The sequence below is a fragment of the Aquarana catesbeiana genome, linkage group LG12 (genome assembly GCF_042186555.1).
Source record: "Aquarana catesbeiana isolate 2022-GZ linkage group LG12, ASM4218655v1, whole genome shotgun sequence".
Taxonomy (NCBI): Eukaryota; Metazoa; Chordata; class Amphibia; order Anura; family Ranidae; genus Aquarana; species Aquarana catesbeiana.
Genome location: NC_133335.1, coordinates 164,618,998 through 164,639,170, shown reverse-complemented (window position 1 = coordinate 164,639,170; position 20,173 = coordinate 164,618,998). Strand labels below are relative to the sequence as shown.

Here is a 20,173-nt window from a genome sequence, read left to right as displayed (position 1 = left end):
CCAGTACCCTGATGTGCCCCATACCCTGTGCCCAGTACCCTGATGTGCCCTGTACCCTGCCATTTCCAGTACCCTAATGTGCCCCATACCCTGTGCCCAGTACCCTGATGTGCTCTGCTGTGCCCAGTGCCACATACCCTGTGCCCCTACCCTGATGTGCCCTGCTGTGACCCATACCCTGATGTGACCAATACCCTGCACGCTGCTGTGCCCCATACCCTGTGCCCCATTCCCTGATGTGCCCCATTCCCTGCTGTGCCCGTACCCTGTGCCCTGCTGTGCCCCATACCCTGTGCCCATGCCCTGCTGTGCCCCATACCCTGTGTCCTGTATCCTGATGTGCCCAGTACCCTGCTGTGCCCTGTACCATGCACTCTACTGTGCCCTGTACCCTTATGTGTCCTGTACCCTGCTGTACCATGTACCCTGCTGTGCCCTGTACCCTACTGTGTGCCCTGTACCACGCTGTGCTGTGTGCCCTGTACCCTGCTGTGTGCCCCATGCCCTGCTGTGTGCCTTCTGATAAGCCTTGCTGTGTACCCATGTTATGCTGCTTGCCCCATGCCCAGACGTGAGCCCCTTAAAGTGCCCCATGTTCTGCTGTGAGCCCCATGATGTAACTCATGTTTTTCTGTGTGCCCTGTGATGTGTCCCATGCCCTGCTGTGTGTCCTATGCCCTGCTGTGTGCCCCATGATGTGCCCCATGTTCTGCTGTGTGCCCCATGTTCTGCTGTGTGCCCCATGATGTGCCCAATATTCTGCTGTGTGCCCCATGACATGCCCCATGTTCTGCTGTGTGCCCCATGATGTGCCCAATGTGCTGCTGTGTGCCCCATGTTCTGTGTGCCCCATAATGTGCCCAATGTTCTGCTGTGTGCCCCATGTTCTGCTGTGTGCCCCATGATGTGCCCAATGTTCTGCTGTGTGCCCCATGTTCTGCTGTGTGCCCCATGATGTGCCCAATGTTCTGCTGTGTGCCCCATGTTCTGCTGTGTGCCCCATGATGTGCCCAATGTTCTGCTGTGTGCCCCATAATGTCCCTTGCTGCCCCCCCCCCCCCCGTATTGTCTCCTGACCTCCTGTGCTCTACCCTGCTGTCCCCTCCTGTACACTGGTTAGCTCAAGTTAAACCCAGAACTGAGCTTCTGTGGGAAAAAAAAAGCACAAGTTTCACATAATATAGGTAAGCTCTAAGATTTGTTTCTATTATTTAAAGGGGTTGTAAACCCTCATCTTTTTTCACCTTAGTGCATCCTATGCATTAGTGTAAAAAAAAATTCTGTCACTCAGCAGCCCCCCATTTTACTCACCTGAGCCCGTTCGTCCCCACGCCGGAGACACGCTCTACCTCTCTGGCCGGGGATTCTGGGCTCTTGACTGGAAAGATTGATAGCAGCCCCGCCATTGGCTTCTGCTGCTGTCAATCAAATCCAATGATGCGGGGGGCGGGGCTGAGTCCGGAATTCTGTGTCTATGGATGCAAATGCTGGAAAAGGGAGCGTGCCCACAAGGTAACCCCCAGGGAGAGCACTTCTCCTAGGTGGTTTCCCAATGTGGGGAGGAGCCGCGAACGCCATTGGGGGACCCCAGAAAAGGATATTTGTTCAAAAACGAACTGCACAGTGGAGGTAAGTATATGTTTGTTGTTTTTTTTTTTTTTTTAAAACAAGGGTTTACAACCCCTTTTAATGCTATTTTTTAAAATGTTTTTATATCACAGCTCGCTGATCATGCCAATGTTCCGTGAGCTGTAGATCTGAACACTACAGGTTACAGCACACCTAAATTGTTAGCCCCACTCCTGAACTCCCAATGATTGCCTTACCCATACCCCAGTTCATTTTTAGTATTTTTCCCATTATGGGTGTGAGTGGGGCCTCGTGTCCAAGTTTTGCCTAAGGCCTCTCAAAGCCTAGAGCCGCCTCTGCCACCCGCGATCATGTGTGAATGCAACTTTACAGTCAAGGAAACTGCTTTTGTTTGATCTGCAACTGCCATGGTGCTGCACATGTGATCAGTTCTGACACCAGCCATATGATGGTTTGACAGTTTAGTTGAGAAGACAAGCAGATGTGATCACTAGCAATCCTGGCATTCCAGGAATGTGAGTTTATTGAAACCATTAAATCCATGGGTTTAGTTCCACTTTATGATTTACTGCTGTTCAAGGGGCTCTGGGCTTCAGCAAAACGGCAGCCTCCAGCAGGAAGAAAAGAGGAAATTTACAGCACACGCTAATTTTGGTAGCATAATTATTAATGTGGAAGGGAAAGGGAGGGGCAAAGACATTTGCTCCGCCCAACTATGGGACCGTTGCAGACCAATAATAAATATAGCAGTTAAAGTAGTGGTAGTTTTAAAAATAAATCAATTTTATTGGTTTAAAAGCAGGTCATATGCTAGGGTGGCACGAGCTAACCATTATATAAAGAATTACAAGTGTGTAGGAGCTACATTTGGCGGTGGATCAAGAAAGAAGGAGCATCCCACCCCTCCCTCTCATGTCGCGGTCCTTATTATGTGGTTTTGTCCCTTTCAGGTGAAAGGGGACAGTTCTGTATATATTTAAACATCTTTTATATTAACTCGAGCTGTTAAGGCTGAGTTAATTATGTTATGTATGGCTAAATATTTAAGTGTGAAAGTTTATGGTATATATATATAAAAAAGGATATGGTTTTATTTTGGTTAAGGCGCGTGGCCATTTAAATCCATTAAAGTGTGTATTTTGTTTTTTTTTGTTTTTTTTTTTTGTTTTTTTTTTTTTTATATAAAAGATATGTTTATATTGGTGAAAGTTCTGCATACGGTCGTTGTTATGGGTAAAGTTCTGCTTTAAGCTCTCCATAGATGACTCTTTTTCTATCGATCAGCCAAGCGGACTCATTAAAAGAAACAAATGGATTCCCTCATCCACCCAAGCAAAGTGGATGGAGGAACCCTCACCAATGTGCCTTTGTATTCTAACAGCAGGACTTCTCTGCTGGACTCCGATGTAGCCACTGATTGAGAAAATGTTTCAATATTCATGTTCAACAGAAGTTGATTATTAGAACGACTTCTGTTGAACCAGTATGGCCCACCGGAAAATTGGCTGGTCCCTGGTGAACCAGCCAAATTTTGATCCATCTATGACCGACTTAAGTGTAATTTCCATAAAATATTTACTGATTGCTCACTTTCATATTTCTGTAGGCTTTCCACGAGTTTCCCCAAATACCTTTACAGAATAAGAATAATTGCAGTTTTTCCTGGCAATGGTTGAAGTCTTGTTAAGTGTCTTGGCACACTTGGCATAACCAGTGGATGTTAATAATGGGCAATGTATTACTGCTTTAGGGCCATTTAACATGCATGGCAAAGAGGGGTAAAAACAGGTAGTTTATTTGTGATTTTACTGCCCATCTAACTCCTGCCATTCTTAGTACACATAAGAGGCTTTGTTTTGAAGCCATGGCAAATTTAACCTTACGGTTTGCGATATCATCTGTCAACCGCCTATTGACGTTTATGGGACTGTTCCACCAGTTGTTTGGATTGTGATTGTGTATTGGATTTTCAATACCAAATTCCCATTAAAAAAAAAAAAAAAAGGAATGTTCAAGAGGTGTATAGCCTCCTGAAGGCTTGCAGCTGCAGCTCTACTATCCTACAAATGGTGATACACTGTAAATTGTTTTTCAGAGGGTGATAGAGGCTGTGTAAATGCAGCCAGGTCAGTATTTCAATTCAGTTGCTATCATCCCTAAACATGTTATAACTCTCAGGGGGTGGGGGGGGGGGGAGAAAAAGGGACTTTATCGCACCCAAGAATGGTCTTTTACACAAGCAAAATTTAAATTTAAATGTATCACCACAAGATGGCGTTGTGGATACAGATAGGTATGAGTGTGCCCACATCCTAAATATATTGCAAAATGTATTCAAAAGAAGGAAACATGGACTTTAGAGGCACATCTGTAGTGTTGAAATACAAAATGAACTTTTATTAATCTTTAAAATTCACATTATTGACATGACATGTTAAAACAAAACATGGTGTTTAGTCTAAACCAGTGGTTCTCAAACTGGGGGTCGGGACCCCCTCGGGGGTCAAAAGATGATTTGCCAGGGGTCACCGAATCCTGGGATGTTACTGAAGTCCACACTGCTCTCTCAGCTTTTTTGTGGCTGCCCAGCAGGAGCTTGGAGCTTGTGGCCACCCACTCAGCCTCTTCGCAGCCACCCATTCAGTTCACGCCATGATTGGGGGGCAGAGAGGTCAGCTGACTGGGGAGGAATGTGAAGTGGGAGGGGCTGGAGGAGATTTCGACATATGTGTCACTGCTACGAAAAACAAAAAAGTCGGAGACACAGTGAGTAACACTTCCTGTGATTATAGTTGCAAATAAAAGTCCCCACTACAGTTCTCAGATCAGCAGATGACCTTGATCAAGAGCACCTAAGTTGGCTGATCAGAACTCCCCCCAGCACTGCCACTGACCCCCCCAGGAGTAAGAGAAGAAATAAAAATAGAGAATACATGGAAGGGAGAGGAAAAGAGGGGGAGGAACAAAGAAAAATTGAGAAGAAAGAATAAGAGAAAGAACAAGAAAGAGAGCTAGAGAGAGCGGTGGGGGGAAAAAACAAGAAAATAGGATAGAGAGAGATAAAAGGGAAAGAAAGGAGAATAAAGAGAAAGAGTGGTACATCCTAAAATGTACCATAAGGGGTTTTAATACTGTACGAGTGAAAGGGAGTGCTAAATGTCCGTGGGTTAGAGGCGCAAATTACTTGTCTTGTCTTGGGTGCTGACAACCCACGCTACAAAAATAATTTTACTGTTGTTATTCCCTGTACACACGATAGGATTTTCCGACAACAAAATCCATGTTTTTTTTTCCGATGGATGTTGGCTCAAACTTGTCTTGCATACACACGGTCACACATATCTTGTCTGAAATTCCGAACATCAAGGACGCGGTGACATACAACACGTACGACGAGCCGAGAAAAAGTTCAATAGCGTCGGAATTGTCTACACAGGATCGGAATTTCCGGCGACGGATTTTGTTGACGGAAAATTTGAGATCCAGATCTCAAATTTTGTGTGACGGAAATTCCTATGGAAAATGTCCAATGGAGCCTACACACGGTCAGAATTTCCGACAACAAGGTCCCATCAAACATTTTCCGTAGGAAACTCTGACCATGTGTACGGGGCATTAGGGGTCCCCACAACTTGGGAAATTTTATCAAGGGGTCATGGCACTAGAAAGGTTGAGAACCACTGGTCTAAACAATGCTACACCACCTAAAACAACCAACTATTACCACAGTGGAACAGATTGATCAATAATGATTCAAAATGAGATGATATCAAATGGAAGGAGCAGCTGGTTGGGGGTAGAGACATAGTGACGAAAACTCTACATGTTGCGCGCCCTTAAGCGCTTCCTTCTTTTGAATACATTTCGCTTTTACACAAGCAGATTGGTTTATACAAAAACAAATTATTTTCTTTTAATATTACAGAAAATTTTAAGCAAATATTAACAATTTTTAAATATAGTAATTTTTAAGGACCATTACATTACTCCAAATACTACATTTAGTATTCCCTTTAAAATATTGATGTGTTTCATAAGTTTCTTGGCTTCTTCCAGATTACTATAGAGAATACTTGTTCAAAACTTCACTTATATACTTTGTATATGATGTAACAAAAAAAAATATAGTTCAGATGATCCCTTTTTGCTTAGAACAGACAGGTACCCCAAAAGTTTATTTGTATAATGTCGCTTGTCGCATGCTAAGCTGATCTCCTTTGTACACCTAGCATATGGTCAACTGCAACGCTGGACACTAAAAAGGCTTCCATTTTTTCCATCCCACTGAAACCGACACAGCAACATTTTTCCTCTCACTCTAAAGCTGGCTGGTTGCTTTCTCTGACCCCTGGAATTGTGTCCCCCCCCCTCAACCCTTCCTAGGCTCAGAACCCACATGGTGGGTTTTTTCTGGGTGGAAGATCCTTTGTTCGCTCATCTCCCTAGTTGCAAAGAACCTGGAAGTCATGTGTATAATAACACCAAACTTTGCAGTAGAATAATGTCTATACAGGATGTCTCCAACGTACAAGCAAACCTCAATGCACTGTTTAATTGGGACGCTATGTGGCAAATGTGGCTTAACACAAAACTAAATGTTCGTTGTTTTGTTATGCTAAATTAAAAAAAAAAAAAATGTTATACTTGCCTGCTCTGTGCAATGGTTTTGCACAGAGCAGTCCCGATCCTCCTCTTCTTGGGTCCCTCGCTGGTGCTCCTGGCTCCCATCCCCTGCTGAGTGTCTCTCATAGCAAGCTGCTTGCTATGGGGGCCATGGGGATTGGGAGGTGTTCTGACGGGAAGAGGATTTATACTGGGAGGGGGGATGAAGGGTCAGTCCTGTCAAGGGTGGTGATTTGGGGAGGAAACAGGGTGTCCTTTTTGGTTTTATGTCGCCAATGAGCTATGCAGTCCTTAACTCTGCACTCTATCCATGGTACACCCCTGATCTCTGCACTCTGTATGTAGAGCACTCCTGAACCCTGCATTCTGTATGTAGCGTACTTCTGTACCCTACACTCCTCTGTATGTAGCGTACTTCTGAACCCTGTAATCTGTAGTGTACTTCTGAACCCTGCACTCTGTATGTAGCGCACTCCTGAACCCTGCACTCTGTATGTAGCGCACTCCTGAACCCTGCACTCTGTATGTAGCGCACTCCTGAACCCTGCACTCTGTATGTAGCGCACTCCTGAACCCTGCACTCTGTATGTAGCGCACTCCTGAACCCTGCACTCTGTACGTAGCGCACTCCTGAACCCTGCACTCTGTACGTAGCGCACTCCTGAACCCTGCACTCTGTAGCGCACTCCTGAACCCTGCACTCTGTAGCGCACTCCTGAACCCTGCACTCTGTAGCGCACTCCTGAACCCTGCACTCTGTATGTAGCGCACTCCTGAACCCTGCACTCTGTATGTAGCGCACTCCTGAACCCTGCACTCTGTATGTAGCGCACTCCTGAACCCTGCACTCTGTATGTAGCGCACTCCTGAACCCTGCACTCTGTAGCGCACTCCTGAACCCTGCACTCTGTAGCGCACTCCTGAACCCTGCACTCTGTAGCGCACTCCTGAACCCTGCACTCTGTAGCGCACTCCTGAACCCTGCACTCTGTAGCGCACTCCTGAACCCTGCACTCTGTAGCGCACTCCTGAACCCTGCACTCTGTAGCGCACTCCTGAACCCTGCACTCTGTAGCGCACTCATGAACCCTGCACGCTCTATGTAGCGCACTCCTGAATCCCGCACTCTATATGTAGCGCACTCCTGAACCCTGCACTCTGTATGTAGTGCACTCCTGAACCCTGCACTCTGTATGTAGTGCACTCCTGAACCCTGCACTCTGTAGGTAGCGCAGTCCAGAACCCTGCACTCTGTGCACGTGCACTCCTGTATTCTGTATATAGCGCACTCCTGAACTCTGCCCTCTGTACACTTCACACCCCTTGACTCTGCACACTGCTTCACTTCTGAACTCTGCACTCTGTACACTTCTTCACTCCTGAAACCTGCACTCTGTACGTAACACAGTCCTGAACCTTTCACTGTGTACATGTGCACTCCTGAACTCTGCACTCTGTATTGCACTCTGTACCTAGCGCACTCCCGAACCCTGCACTCTGTAAATAGTGCACTCCTGAACTTTGCACTCTGTATATAACACACTCCTGAACTTAGCACTCTGTATGTAGTGCACTTCTGAATTCTGCACTTTGTGCATAGTGCACTCCTAAACCTAGCACTTTCTACGTAATGCACTCCTGAACTCTGTACATAGTGCATTACTAAACCCTGCACTCTGTACAAAATACATTAGTGGTATTTAATGTCACTTTAAGACCCTCCTACTCTTAGTGCAATTTGGCCACACCCACTATTTGCTGTGGCACACTATCCTGCCCCCCTATCTGGGGGAAAGTTTGGGGCATGGTTGAGTTACTATATCTATTCTCTGAGGGGAAAAAAAAGCCCTGCTCTTAAGAGAACCTCTATACCTACTTTATTTTGTAAGTGTGGCTATTGCCATTGCTGTCCTCATTCTAAATGTTCCATTGTCTGCTGTAGCCTTAGTACCTTTTGAGCCAGAACAAGCACGCAGCTAGTGTAACCCGAAGAAAGTTAGAACTCTGGATCTGCATACTTGTTTCGAGTCAGTGACTAAGAAATTGAGGCCTTTGGGTCAGCATAATAGCCAGACAAATAGCATTATCAAAAAAAAGCAGCTTAGTGCTGCTGTGCAGTGACTTGCAATGCCATTATGTGCGGTAAAATGCAAACTTGAGAATAACAGTATTGTGGTGTGAATAGAGAACATAGGGAACTTGTTTTCTGTGTGCCCTCATGGTGACCTACATTTATCCATTGCAGAAAACTGCAGGTCACCGCACAGAATGTGAATAGGCCCTTTACCAAAAAGATAAATAAGGCTTTTATAGGCCGGTTAGGTATGCCTTGCATATTTTATCTGCCATTATTTAATACTTTTGATAAGACAAACAAGTTCAAGATCTGTAGTCAGGGGTACATCCATCCACACCCTTTCCGCCCCCCTCCTCAATTCTTAGATTTTGTAATGTTACTTCCCACAATGAACCCAGTTTTCTGATCCTCTCTAATGCTGTACAGCATCTTTATTGAGGGGATGCTATACATCAGACCTGCACAAACGTCCCCTTGTGTCTAAGGTGACTGTTTTTCTCACCCATCAATTTGGTGTACATAATTTATTGTTACTGTTATTCCATTTGTTGCATAAGTTGGCTATCAAGACAAATATTGGCAGTATATTATGTAGAGTATTTCTATACATTTGTACATATGCCATGCATAAGCACAAACGTATGAATCTGTTAACCTTTTACCTTCATTCTTAATTAAAATAAAGAACCTTGTGAATGAATGCGGTATATGGTGAACTTTTCTATGATTGGATTACAGAAACAAAACAGTGTAATTTCTTCCTTTAGAGTTGTTGGTATACTGAAGATATTCATATAAGCGGCGCCATAGTGACACTTCAAATGTGATGCAGTGAATGTCTGTTTGCACAGACTTACAACATAAAAAATTGCAATAATATCACATAAATCACCCTGTGCCAATAGTGAAAAAGAAAAGCTTATATATATTTATGTGCAAAAGACAATGTCCATGAAACTTGATGAGAACGTTGATTCTGTGCAGGATTCCTTAAATAATCCACCACCCCAGGTGTCAGTGATTCCTCTCCCGTCAGATGAAACACTTACCAACTAGATATGCCTCACACTCTCGTGCTCGGCAGACAAGCGTGATAAACCTCCCAGGAAGGTTTAAACGAATATTCCAAATTCCATCCGTGTTATTACACGATCATTCCACATGTAAATAAAAAATTGCACTAATAGTGTGATAACGTAAAAATAAATTTAATAACCACTGTGTACGAGTGGTGGTGAGAATTCATAAGCACACCTCGGGTCCACCGTGACCATATTGCACTGGTTTAGGGCACACACTGGAAGTTTTGATGTGACATTGCTGTGGTTTTACTGCTCGTTTTTTTTAAGAGATTCATGTGAGTGCAATGATTGAAGTACACAGTGGTTATTACATTTATTTTTACGTTATCACACTATTAGTGCAATTTTTTATTTACATGTGGAATGATCGTGTAATAACACGGATGGAATTTGGAATATTCGATTAAACCTTCCTGGGAGGTTTATCACGCTTGTCTGCCGAACACGAGAGTGTGAGGCATATCTAGTTGGTGAGTGTTTCATGTGACTGGAGAGGGATCACTGACATCTGGGGGTAGTGGATTATTTAAGGAATCCTGCACAGAATCGACGTTCTCATCAAGTTTCATGGACTTTGTCTTTTGCACATATATTATATATATATATATATATATATATATATATATATATATATATATATATATATATATATATATATATATATATATAGTCTTTTTCACTATTGGCACAGGGTGATTGATGTGATATTATTGCAATTTTTTATGTTGTAAGTCTGTGCAAACAGACATTCACTGCATCACATTTGAAGTGTCACTATAGCGCCGCTTATATTAGTTTTCTTTGACACTATTGCAAATTAATATACTATTTCTCAGATTTTTGTTTAAAGTGGCAGCTTCATCACATTAATTGTTCTATAAGCGCAGTGGTGGGAACCCAAGAGGGGCGGAATTTGTTTGGTTACCATAGTTTTCTCCATACTGAATATATTGCACACACAATTAGGAGCCAATCAAATATTGCCATTATATACTCTGTCTGCTGTATGTTTTTCAGAGAGTAGTTCCACTGCCAGCAGCTACAGCACTGAATTTAGCCGACGTCTCCTCAGTACTTATATCTGTGAGTATTCAGCCTGTCCTGCTCATCAGACATGCTCTGTGGGTTTCTTGTTGGTCCTCATTATTATTATTATTATTGTTATTATTATTTAAGGTACTTTATATAGCGCCGTCAATTTACGCAGCGCTTTACATATACATTGTACATTCACATCGGTCCCTACCCTCAAGGAGCTTACAGGTCCCTAACTCACATTCATATACTAGGGCTAATTTAGACAGGATCCAATTAACCTACCAGCATTTCTTTGGAGTGTGGGAGGAAACCGGAGTACCCGGAGGAAACCCATGCAGGCACAGGGAGAACATGCAAACTCCAGGCAGGTAGTGTCATGGTTATGCATGACTTGTAAATTAACCATGAGCAGCTCAGGAGCAAGTCAAAGTAATACAAAAAACCCATAAAATCCTGTGAAAATGTACCTCATTCACTTGCTTCTTCAGCCTATGTATATAAACCCCAAGTCACATTACTTAGTAAATCTGAATGTCATCTACTCTATGCCAAGTGACAGTACATGCATTTGCCATTTTTCCCATGGCTCTTAATGCAAATCTTCAGAGTAATGTAGAGTATGTATGTTTTAACCCCACCCCTACCCAGTAGCATATACTGACGCTTTCTTTATCGTACATCACGGGACACAGAGCAGCCATTACTATCTGGGTTATACGCCACCTACTGGTGAATGGAGACTGGCAGATCAATCAAACAAGAAGACCTTCCATATATAACCCCTCCTACACAGTAAGTACCTCTGTTTTTTTGCCAGTGTCTGTAAGGTGGTGGTCACTGATGGGATACATGTGCTCTTAGAGCATACTTGAAGGGCTGGACAGTTCTATTAAGAATCATGGCCTTCAATCGGATACATTTGAACAAAGCTGTCAGCCAAAATGGATGGTACCCGAGCCTCATGGGAAGGAGAAAAGATTCCTCTAGGTTTGCCTGTAATGCAGCCTTACGGTGCTGGACCCTACGTAATGGAACCCTGTGCAGTGTTCTGACCAAGGTGCTTTCTTGCAGTGTGCTATACAGGTCCAGAGGAGTGGACCCTAGATTAGAGGGATCCAGGTCTTTTTATGACTGTGGGCCAGATAAGTCATGATTATATAGTGCATACTTGCTGCTTAATCCGGTGGGGGGCCTGTACAACTGTAAGTCGATACACCCCTATACAGGTATCAATGCACTGTAAGGTGTTGTGTCTCCAGAATAATGTGCATCTGGTCTGCAGGAGCTTATTTTTAGGCTGCTCTGAAGCAGAAAAAAGGCTACATGGGATGCATATGTGCTTGGTTAATCCTCCCAAAACTAGCATGGGGCCAAGTGCAGTTGGACAGGTGCAGTATAGTATACATGCTTGCAAACTTGTTGCCTAAATGAATGTTTGAATAAACATGTTTTGCATAGATGTTCCATAGATACAATCGGTGTACTTTAAGTAGTTGTGGCTCCAGAATAGCATGCATTTGGTCTGCAGGAGCTTAAGTGGAGGGCCACCCTGAAAAAAAATTCCACCAAAAATCCTAAAAAAAATAAAAAAAAAAAAACATTTGGGAAAAAAATGTTTTTTTTATACTTACCTAAACCCTTGTTGCTAGGCAGTCTTCCTAATCTTCCTCTTCCTATTCCGCAGCGTGTTCTGCTCCTCGGTGAGCGGCCCGTTGTCTTCTGGGAACTGTGTGTGTTCCCAGAACACCACGGGGCCATTCACAGATCGCAGTAGTAAACTGGCTGTAAAGCCGCAAGGCTCCACTGCCTGTTTCCCTTACCTAGAATGGCGGTGCCGGGACCCGAGAGCCGAGGGACGGGTCGGCCTCGGGCGGCCGACATCGCGGGCACCCAGGACAGGTAAGTCTACTTATTTAAAGTCAGCAGCTACAGTGTTTGTAGCTGCTGACTTTAAACAGTTTTTTTAGCTGGCCGGAATCCCGCTTTAGTTTTAGTTAAAGCAGCATAGAGGCTGCATTTGATGCCTATGAACTTGGCTAATCCTGACTAGTATGAGCCCAGGTGCAGTTGAGCAGGTGCAGCATAGTATACATGATTCATAATGCTTACTTGCATAGGCACATATTTGCATAGACGCTTCCTTGAATAACACAAGCTTGCATAGGCAAATGTTTGCAGATGGCCCCAGCCTGCCCGCCCCGTGGCCCCTGTGTGCCCGACAATCGAGTGTCTCCCGCATGCAGCCCCCCAAGGCTGTCCTAGACTGTGTGGAAGCGTGTTGCGTAGATGCAGGTTTTCATAGGCACGTGTTGTGTAGATGTGTATGCATAAATGTATATGCATGTTGCATAGATATGTGTTTATGTGGATGCATGTTTGCATAAACGCATATTTGCATAGCTACATGTTTGTAAACGCACCTATACATGGACATAGATACGTGTTGCATAGATGCATGTTTGCATAGACACGTTTGCGTAATATATGTTGCATAAATATGTTTCATAAACGCATGCTTGCTTATTGCGTAAATGCATGTTTCCATGGGCACGTATTGCATAAATGCGTGTTTGCATAGACGCACACTTTCGTGTTTTGCCTAAATGCATGTTTGCATAAGAACATACATGCTTCCGTAAACGCATGCTTCCATAAATGGATATTGCCTAAACACAGGCTAGCATGTTTTCATTTTGTACTGCATACATATGTGCTTAATTACATTAAACTGTATACATATGTGCTTATTTGCCTAGGACTACTTACATGTGTGCTTATTTGCATAGGGATACATATGTATGTGCTTATTTACCTAGGAATACACACATATGTGCTTATTTGCCTTGGGAAACATACATATGTGCTTATTTGCCTTGAACTTCATACATAAATGTATGAATGGCAAGAATACCTGTATACCTGCATGTTTGCATACCTAGGTACCTACATAACGCGGTACCTGGGTACCTGCATACTTGCATATGTAACGGGTTGCATAGCGGTAAACCAACATTGTTTTGGACCTGCATCCTTGGGGGACTGTGTATTAGGTTGGCTAATATAGTTGCTACGTTATTTACCTGTTATACCAGTTAAATGGTTCCAGAAAAGAGAGGCAGCTGGGGGAGGCAGGTGCACCACTCTCAGGTTCAGTGATCTGGCGGCGTCCACATCTCCCGATGGACAGTAGTGTCAGGTGAATCTGAGCTACTGTGCTGTTTGGCATTGCAGTGTTTCCTGACGCATTCATTTTTTGTCAGCTAGACTGCGGCCACATCACCTTGATAATGCCTGATCTGTTGATCTAAGCCTAAGCAGGATCAAGCCGGGTTAGTATATGGATGGGAGACTGCCCGGGAATACCAGATGCAGTGAGCTTTTCCCCACCTGTGTGAGGGAGGCATCTGGGGCTGCTGTGTTTTGAGAGTATCTCAGGCCAGAAGATCTTGGGGCAGTCTCTGAAGGGGTTTTGCTCCATCTTTAGCCGGCAGAAGCTTGGTAGATTAGGTAAGCCTCTTTGGGCCTTCAGGGTCTGCCACAGAGTCATCAGTCTTTTACCTTGCATTTGACTTGTGGAGCAAAGGTAAGGGCTTATTATTAAAAAAAAAAAAAAAAAAAAAAAGCTTCAGAAAACTGTGCACCTACACAGATATATCCTCCATACCAGGACCACTAACTTCAGTTAAACTAAATCCTGACTTACCTCCCGGAATGTCCCACCACTTCCTCGCAGACAACTGGTCACAGAATCAAACCCGACCACACCAATTCTTTAACACAGGGAAACTCCTTTCGACCTCTAATTTAGCTGACCAAATGAATAGACCGCCCATCCCACCCTGGATATATCTAATGATTTCCCATTTTCTCAAGTCATTAGACAAAGATCTACAGTGCTCGAGACAACTAACACCTTTTGAAAAACTTTGTATCCAAAACTCCCCCCAGCGGCACCTAATAGCCTACACAGACAACCTTCTCTTTGAGAACTTACGCCCCAACACAAGCAACGCTTGTACGCGCTGGGAAGAAGACCTATCCTTTTCACTCACGGATGAACAATGGGAACGCATTTTTTTAAACATTCATAAAGGCTCACTGAACGTTAGCACACAAGAAAACGGCTACAAGATTCAATCTAGATGGTACCGCACACCAGCTCTGCTAAACAGACTCTACCCTTCCACACTAGATAAATGCTGGAGATGCCACAAAGACAAAGAAACTCTTTTTACACATCTGGTGGTCTTGCACCCCATTACAAACTTTCTGGAAAGAGGTATGTTGAATCACCTCCCAAGTAACCTCTTATCAACTAGACTTAGCCCCAGCCCAGTTTTTCCTTCATCACTCCCCCGATCACATAGCGCATACCACAAATCCCTGACAGTGCATATGATCAATGCTGCACGGCAATGTATCCCAATACACTGGGGCTCCTCCTAAGTACCCACAACCAAAGAATGGTTCCACAGAATACGTAAAACTGCTGAGATGGAAGAGCTAATTCACATCTCGCAAGACACACCCTCGAAATTCAGTACAAAATGGGCATGCTGGATGCATTTCCAGACAACACCTGCATACTCCAGAGCTCTCAAACCACTACCATAAAGTAACAGGGAGTATCTTGACAATCTAATTTAATCCCATACACAAGTGAGGGACTGAGAAGGGAGAGGAGAGGACAACATTGGAAACAGAGAATGGGGCGGGGGGACCACATCTAAAACAATGCACAAATTATAATACACACTCCTGATTACCCCTTGACCCCCTAAACTTACTTGGTAAGTAGAAACGGAAACCCCTACTCTCCTCCGTGACCTGGGAAGAGGAGTCAGAGACGGAACCACTCCCCCTTTTTTTTTTTTTTTCTTCTCCCTCTCTCCCCCTTCTCCTCTCTCTCCCTGCCCCCCCGCCCCCCCGCTTTGCTTTCGTCCATCCATCCCGCTGTCACCTCCCCTTCCTCTCCCTCCCTACTTATTATCCCCCCCATCTCAACAGTGAAAATCTCAACTAGATCACATACAGATTCTCTTTGTAACTACATCTCACCTCACTTATTCCCCTACCAAACTCAATTAGATCCTCGGTCGGATCTGAGACACAACATACCAGTCCTCATGGACACTTACAACCCCTACTAACCGAGCCCAAAAGTAACTTTCCTAACCACCTCTAACAGTTCTCGTCTTTGGGCAGACAGCCTGAGAACCAGAAGGATAGTTAAACACTATACAGGTCCTATTACCAGACAGAGCCTAACAAAACAAGTTGAACCGCCATGTAGAGTTTAAGAAACTAAAAGTCCCTGCGACAGCACGAAAAGGCTTTTGTTGCTCTGTCAATATTTGCTTCTATACTATAGTATTGTTATGCCAACACCTGTTCATGTTCACATGATATTTGAGATTTCTGTACTTGTTTTTTTTCAAAATAAAACTTTCTAAAAAAAAAAAAAAAAAAACTCTACCGGTAGCAGTCCCAAAACCAAATGGGGACATAAGGTCTGGCTTAGATCTTAAGCCGCTGGACATCCATCTGTTTTTAGGCTCTGTCCATTTAGTGTTAAGGTAGATTTTGGGGTACATAGTCATCATTGACGTATATCTTCATGTGTCGCTTTTTTCCAGGCTCATCAAGGGTTTTTGCATTTGCAGTGCAAAGTCGGCTTTTTTTATTTTTGTGAGACTGCTCTTCAGGCTGGCCACAGCTCCGAGGGTTCACAAAGCTCCCAGCCCCAGTGCTGGACTTTCTGAAAACCCCGGGGGTGCCAGTCTCAGTATACCTCAATAATCTTTGTTCAGGAAGCAGTCTGTTCCAGATTTTCCTTTGATACATTTCTGCAGGAGGAAGTTGTATCTAGGTCAAGGCACTTTCCCTATGTAGTCCTACTCCACGTCTTTTGTAGAGGATCATTCTCTGTCTGGAACATAAAGATCCAGGCATTGGATTGCTGGAGGGCTCTGTTCCCGGGGTATTGCAGAGCTGAAATTGGTGGTTGATGGTTCAAAATCTAGGGAAGGGATTGGGAAGATAATAACCACTGATGCCAGCTTCTCCAGTTGGTTTGAAGCGGGCTATAGTTCAGTGGACTTGGTCTCCACAGGAGAAAATATTGCCCATCAATATCTTGGAACTTTGGGCTAGTATGCCTTGCTCTGGATGTGGGGACAAACCAGTTGTAAGTTTAATCCGGAAATGCCTCTGCAGAGGCATATATGTCTAGCATCAGGGCAGCACCAGTCATGCGGCTCAGGAATGTGAACCACATTACAAGTGCTGTCTCTCTCACTAGTACATATTCCAGGTATAGAATAATGACGGGGGAACTCTGCAGGTGGATCTACTAGATTCCAAGTTCTACAAAAAGTGGGAACAGGTTGTGTCCGGGACAAAAGTCCCACCGGCAATAGGGGCAGATGCACTGGTAACACCTAAGGGTCCAGTTCTCCCTTATTTGATGCTTTCCCTCTGTTTCGACTTCTCCCACATCTTTTGCAAAGAATCCGGGAGGAGGTAACACTGATAATAGTGTTAGCCAAATTAGCCCAAGAGGGCTTGGTACACTGACATAGCGAGATTTGTGGGGGTCGCTTTGGTCACTCCCAGTCCAGCGGGACTTAATAGTCTTGAGTCCTGTATCTTAGCACTGTTGAGCCCTGGAAGCCAGCTTCAGGGAACTTCAGTTACAGGACTTGGAAATATTTTTTGCCTGGGGGGAAGCCAGGAAGTGGCACCCACAGAAATATGTGGGTGGGAAATTTTCTTTTCTTTCTCCAATCAGTAGGGGAAAGGAGATTGGCCTTAAGTACCGTTAAGGGTTAGAGTTCTTCCCTATCCATTTTTTCCAGAGGCTATTGTTTCTCACTCCTTGGTGCATACTTTATACAGCCTGTAACGTAGATAGTCCCGCATGTCAAGCCACTCTTGTGTACTTGGGACTGGAATTGGCTCTTGACTGTCTTTGCAGAGGCAATTTTTTTTAACCAGTTGGGAGACTCTGTTAGTCCTTTATCTAGGAAGATGGCTTCCTTGGTTGCTATCACTTTACTAAGTAGAGTGTCAGAGCTGGCGGCTCTTTCATGCAAGGAGCCGTTCTTGGTCTCGCATCAGGATAGGGTGAGGTTGCAACCTCATCCATCTTTATTGCCTAGAGTGTTTTCTAGTTTTCACTTGAATCAGGACAGTGTCTTGCCTTTTTTATTTTTCTCCTAATCCACAGTCAGCAGGAGAAAGATCGCTACATACTCTAGAGGTAGTTCAGGCACTCAGGATCTACTTGAGTTGTCGGCACAGATCAGGAATCCTGGTTTGTGCTGCCAGAAGAGCCCAGGAAGGGCAGGCGGCATCCAGGTTGACTATTTAGAAGTGGATCTGCCAGTTTATCAATGATGCCTATGGTTTAAAGAGCAAAATTCCATTTTCTTTTTCTGGGGAGAGATTCTCTACCAGGTGTGGGGGAGTATTTTGGGCCATCCGTCATCAGTTGTCAGTGGCCCAGGTGTGCAAGACCACTGTTTGGTCTTTGGTTTTTACATCCACAGGGTTTTTACCAGGTGGATGTCAAGAAAATGGAGGATACTGCCTTTGGCCTCAGCGTATTACAAAGAGTAATAGTGGCAGTTTCTGCAATGGTGTCTCCCTCCTCTCAAGGGCATTGTTTTGGGACATTCCAGATAGTAATGGCTGCTCTGTGTCCCGTGATGTACGATAAAGAAAATAGGATGTTTTCTACAGTTTACCTGTAAAATCCTTTTCTTGGAGTACATCCCGAGACACAGAGGTCCCTCCCCTCTTGTCTGGGAGGTTTATTGCTTTCTACAAAACTGAGTTACTTCCTGTGTAGGAGGAATTATATAGGGAAGGACTTCATGTTTGATCTGCCAGTGTCCATTCACCAGTAGGTGGCGTATAACCCAGATAGTAATGGCTGCTCTGTGTCCCGTGATGTACTCCAAGAAAATAATTTTACAGGTAAGCTGTAGGAAAAATCCTATTTTCTTTGCACCTCTGCAGCTCTATTTAGTGTTGGGGGCTTAGGAAAACACCCCAGGCTTCCAGTTATGAAGGAGCACATAACTAACTCCATTTGACAGTTAAGAGCCACGAGGAAAATGGCAAACGCATGTACCAATCAGTGCTGTCACATGCAAGGTTTATAGCCCTGTGTAATTTATGACTACAGTAACCGATATCTTTCAAAGGTCTTTTCCTTGGTTCAAGGAACACCTTGAAAACTTGGTGCTAAAGGCACATAATTGTTTACTTGCCCAAGTTCCAATGGTCCAGCGCCTGTGAGCTCACTCATTGGTTCCAGCATCTTCTCCCTGGGTTCTTCCGGGTGCTGGTCTCTGACTGTTGCAATTAATCAGCGCAGGATGACATCACTTCCACGCATGCACAATTCAGTGTACATTCAACAGAGGATTGCAAACAGCCAGGTAAGTGTATTTTATTGCAGAAGAGATCGTGCATGTTTCTTCTGCAATAATAAACCTACCTGTTTGCAGTTTTTTTATATTTATTTTTAATTTCTGATTTAAAACTGAACCAAACCCATCAATTTAACTGTTTCTCAAAACCGTTACATTCAAGGCATGCCGTGAATGATAACTGTCCCAGTTGTATGTGCTCTTAGCCGAACTGTCAAGCCATCAAATGACAGGTGTGATAAATGATCACACTGCAACTGCAGGACAGAGGCAACTTCCTTGCCTGTAAAGGATCAGAGGCTTTAGTTCTGTTTTAAGTAAGGTAAATGCTGTATAAGCTGCTGGGGAGGTCTGCATTAAAGTGAACCTGCTGATTTGTCCTGCCATAGGCAAAGCAAAGGTTCATGTTAATTCCTTCTACATTTTCTGGCATTGTGCAGCAAGCTAAGAAGGCTGTCCTGTGACCTGTAGATTTGAAATTGGCGCTCCTACGATGATCAGCTCATACAGTGCTCCATACATGATATTAGTGACTGCTAAATTTGTGTTGTACCCTTGGCATTTTTGCTCTCAGGTAAAGTCCTAGGAAACCTTCAGCTCAAACTACTGTCTAAATCCAAGATGTACGAGGATCTGGCCCTGGGAGCCATCTTCCTGCACAACAACTATAACTACATCCTCAAGTCTCTGGAGAAGTAAGGGAATGACTATAGCTGTGAAAACTGAGAATATTCTGTCTGCAGGTTGACGCTTTCATGTCTCTGTTTTCTAGGTCGGAGCTCATGCAGTTGGTGTCTGTGACTCAGAAGAACCCTGACAGTTTGTACCGTGAACACATAGAACAGCAGATCCAGACATACCAAAGAAGGTTGTTTATCACAGATCCAATAATACAGTCCCACTCTATAAACCATTCTTTAAACAGATCATTTCCACAGTGGAAAAAGAGAAATGCAATAAATGATTCTCAGGGCACAAAAATCCTGGAGCCTAGCCAACCCAATGCTGCATGTATAAGCAAAACAAATAGCAACCATAGCAGATGTTCCTAATTAATATTCTGACCATTAAATAAGTACAATATTCATCAATTCTAAAATATAATTATTTTATTAACTCTAAAGTATAAATTCATAAATAAATCCATTTTGACGGCCTAAAATAACAGCATATAATAGGATAGCTCAGATCACCCAAGTGTATAAGATATCTATACTGTAATGGAGAAGGAGGGGTGCATGCCTGCACTCTTCCAGCACCAACATGTCTCAGATCAAAATAAGGGCCTATGTCAGTGGGCATATTTATGTTCACTTAAGAACTGC

The 20,173-nt window shown here is 43.9% G+C and overlaps 1 protein-coding gene across 11 annotated transcripts in view; it reads left to right on the top strand.

Moving 5' to 3' along the window:
- EXOC7 (exocyst complex component 7) overlaps nt 1–20,173 on the top strand; it is a 94,771-nt gene that overhangs the window by 59,822 nt on the left and 14,776 nt on the right. For all 11 annotated transcript variants that reach the window (XM_073606146.1, XM_073606154.1, XM_073606147.1 and 8 more), the window contains 3 exons: nt 10,390–10,455; nt 19,423–19,543; nt 19,621–19,716. In XM_073606146.1, coding sequence (XP_073462247.1) covers nt 10,390–10,455; nt 19,423–19,543; nt 19,621–19,716 — 283 coding nt within the window. The remainder of the gene's footprint in view (nt 1–10,389; nt 10,456–19,422; nt 19,544–19,620; nt 19,717–20,173) is intronic.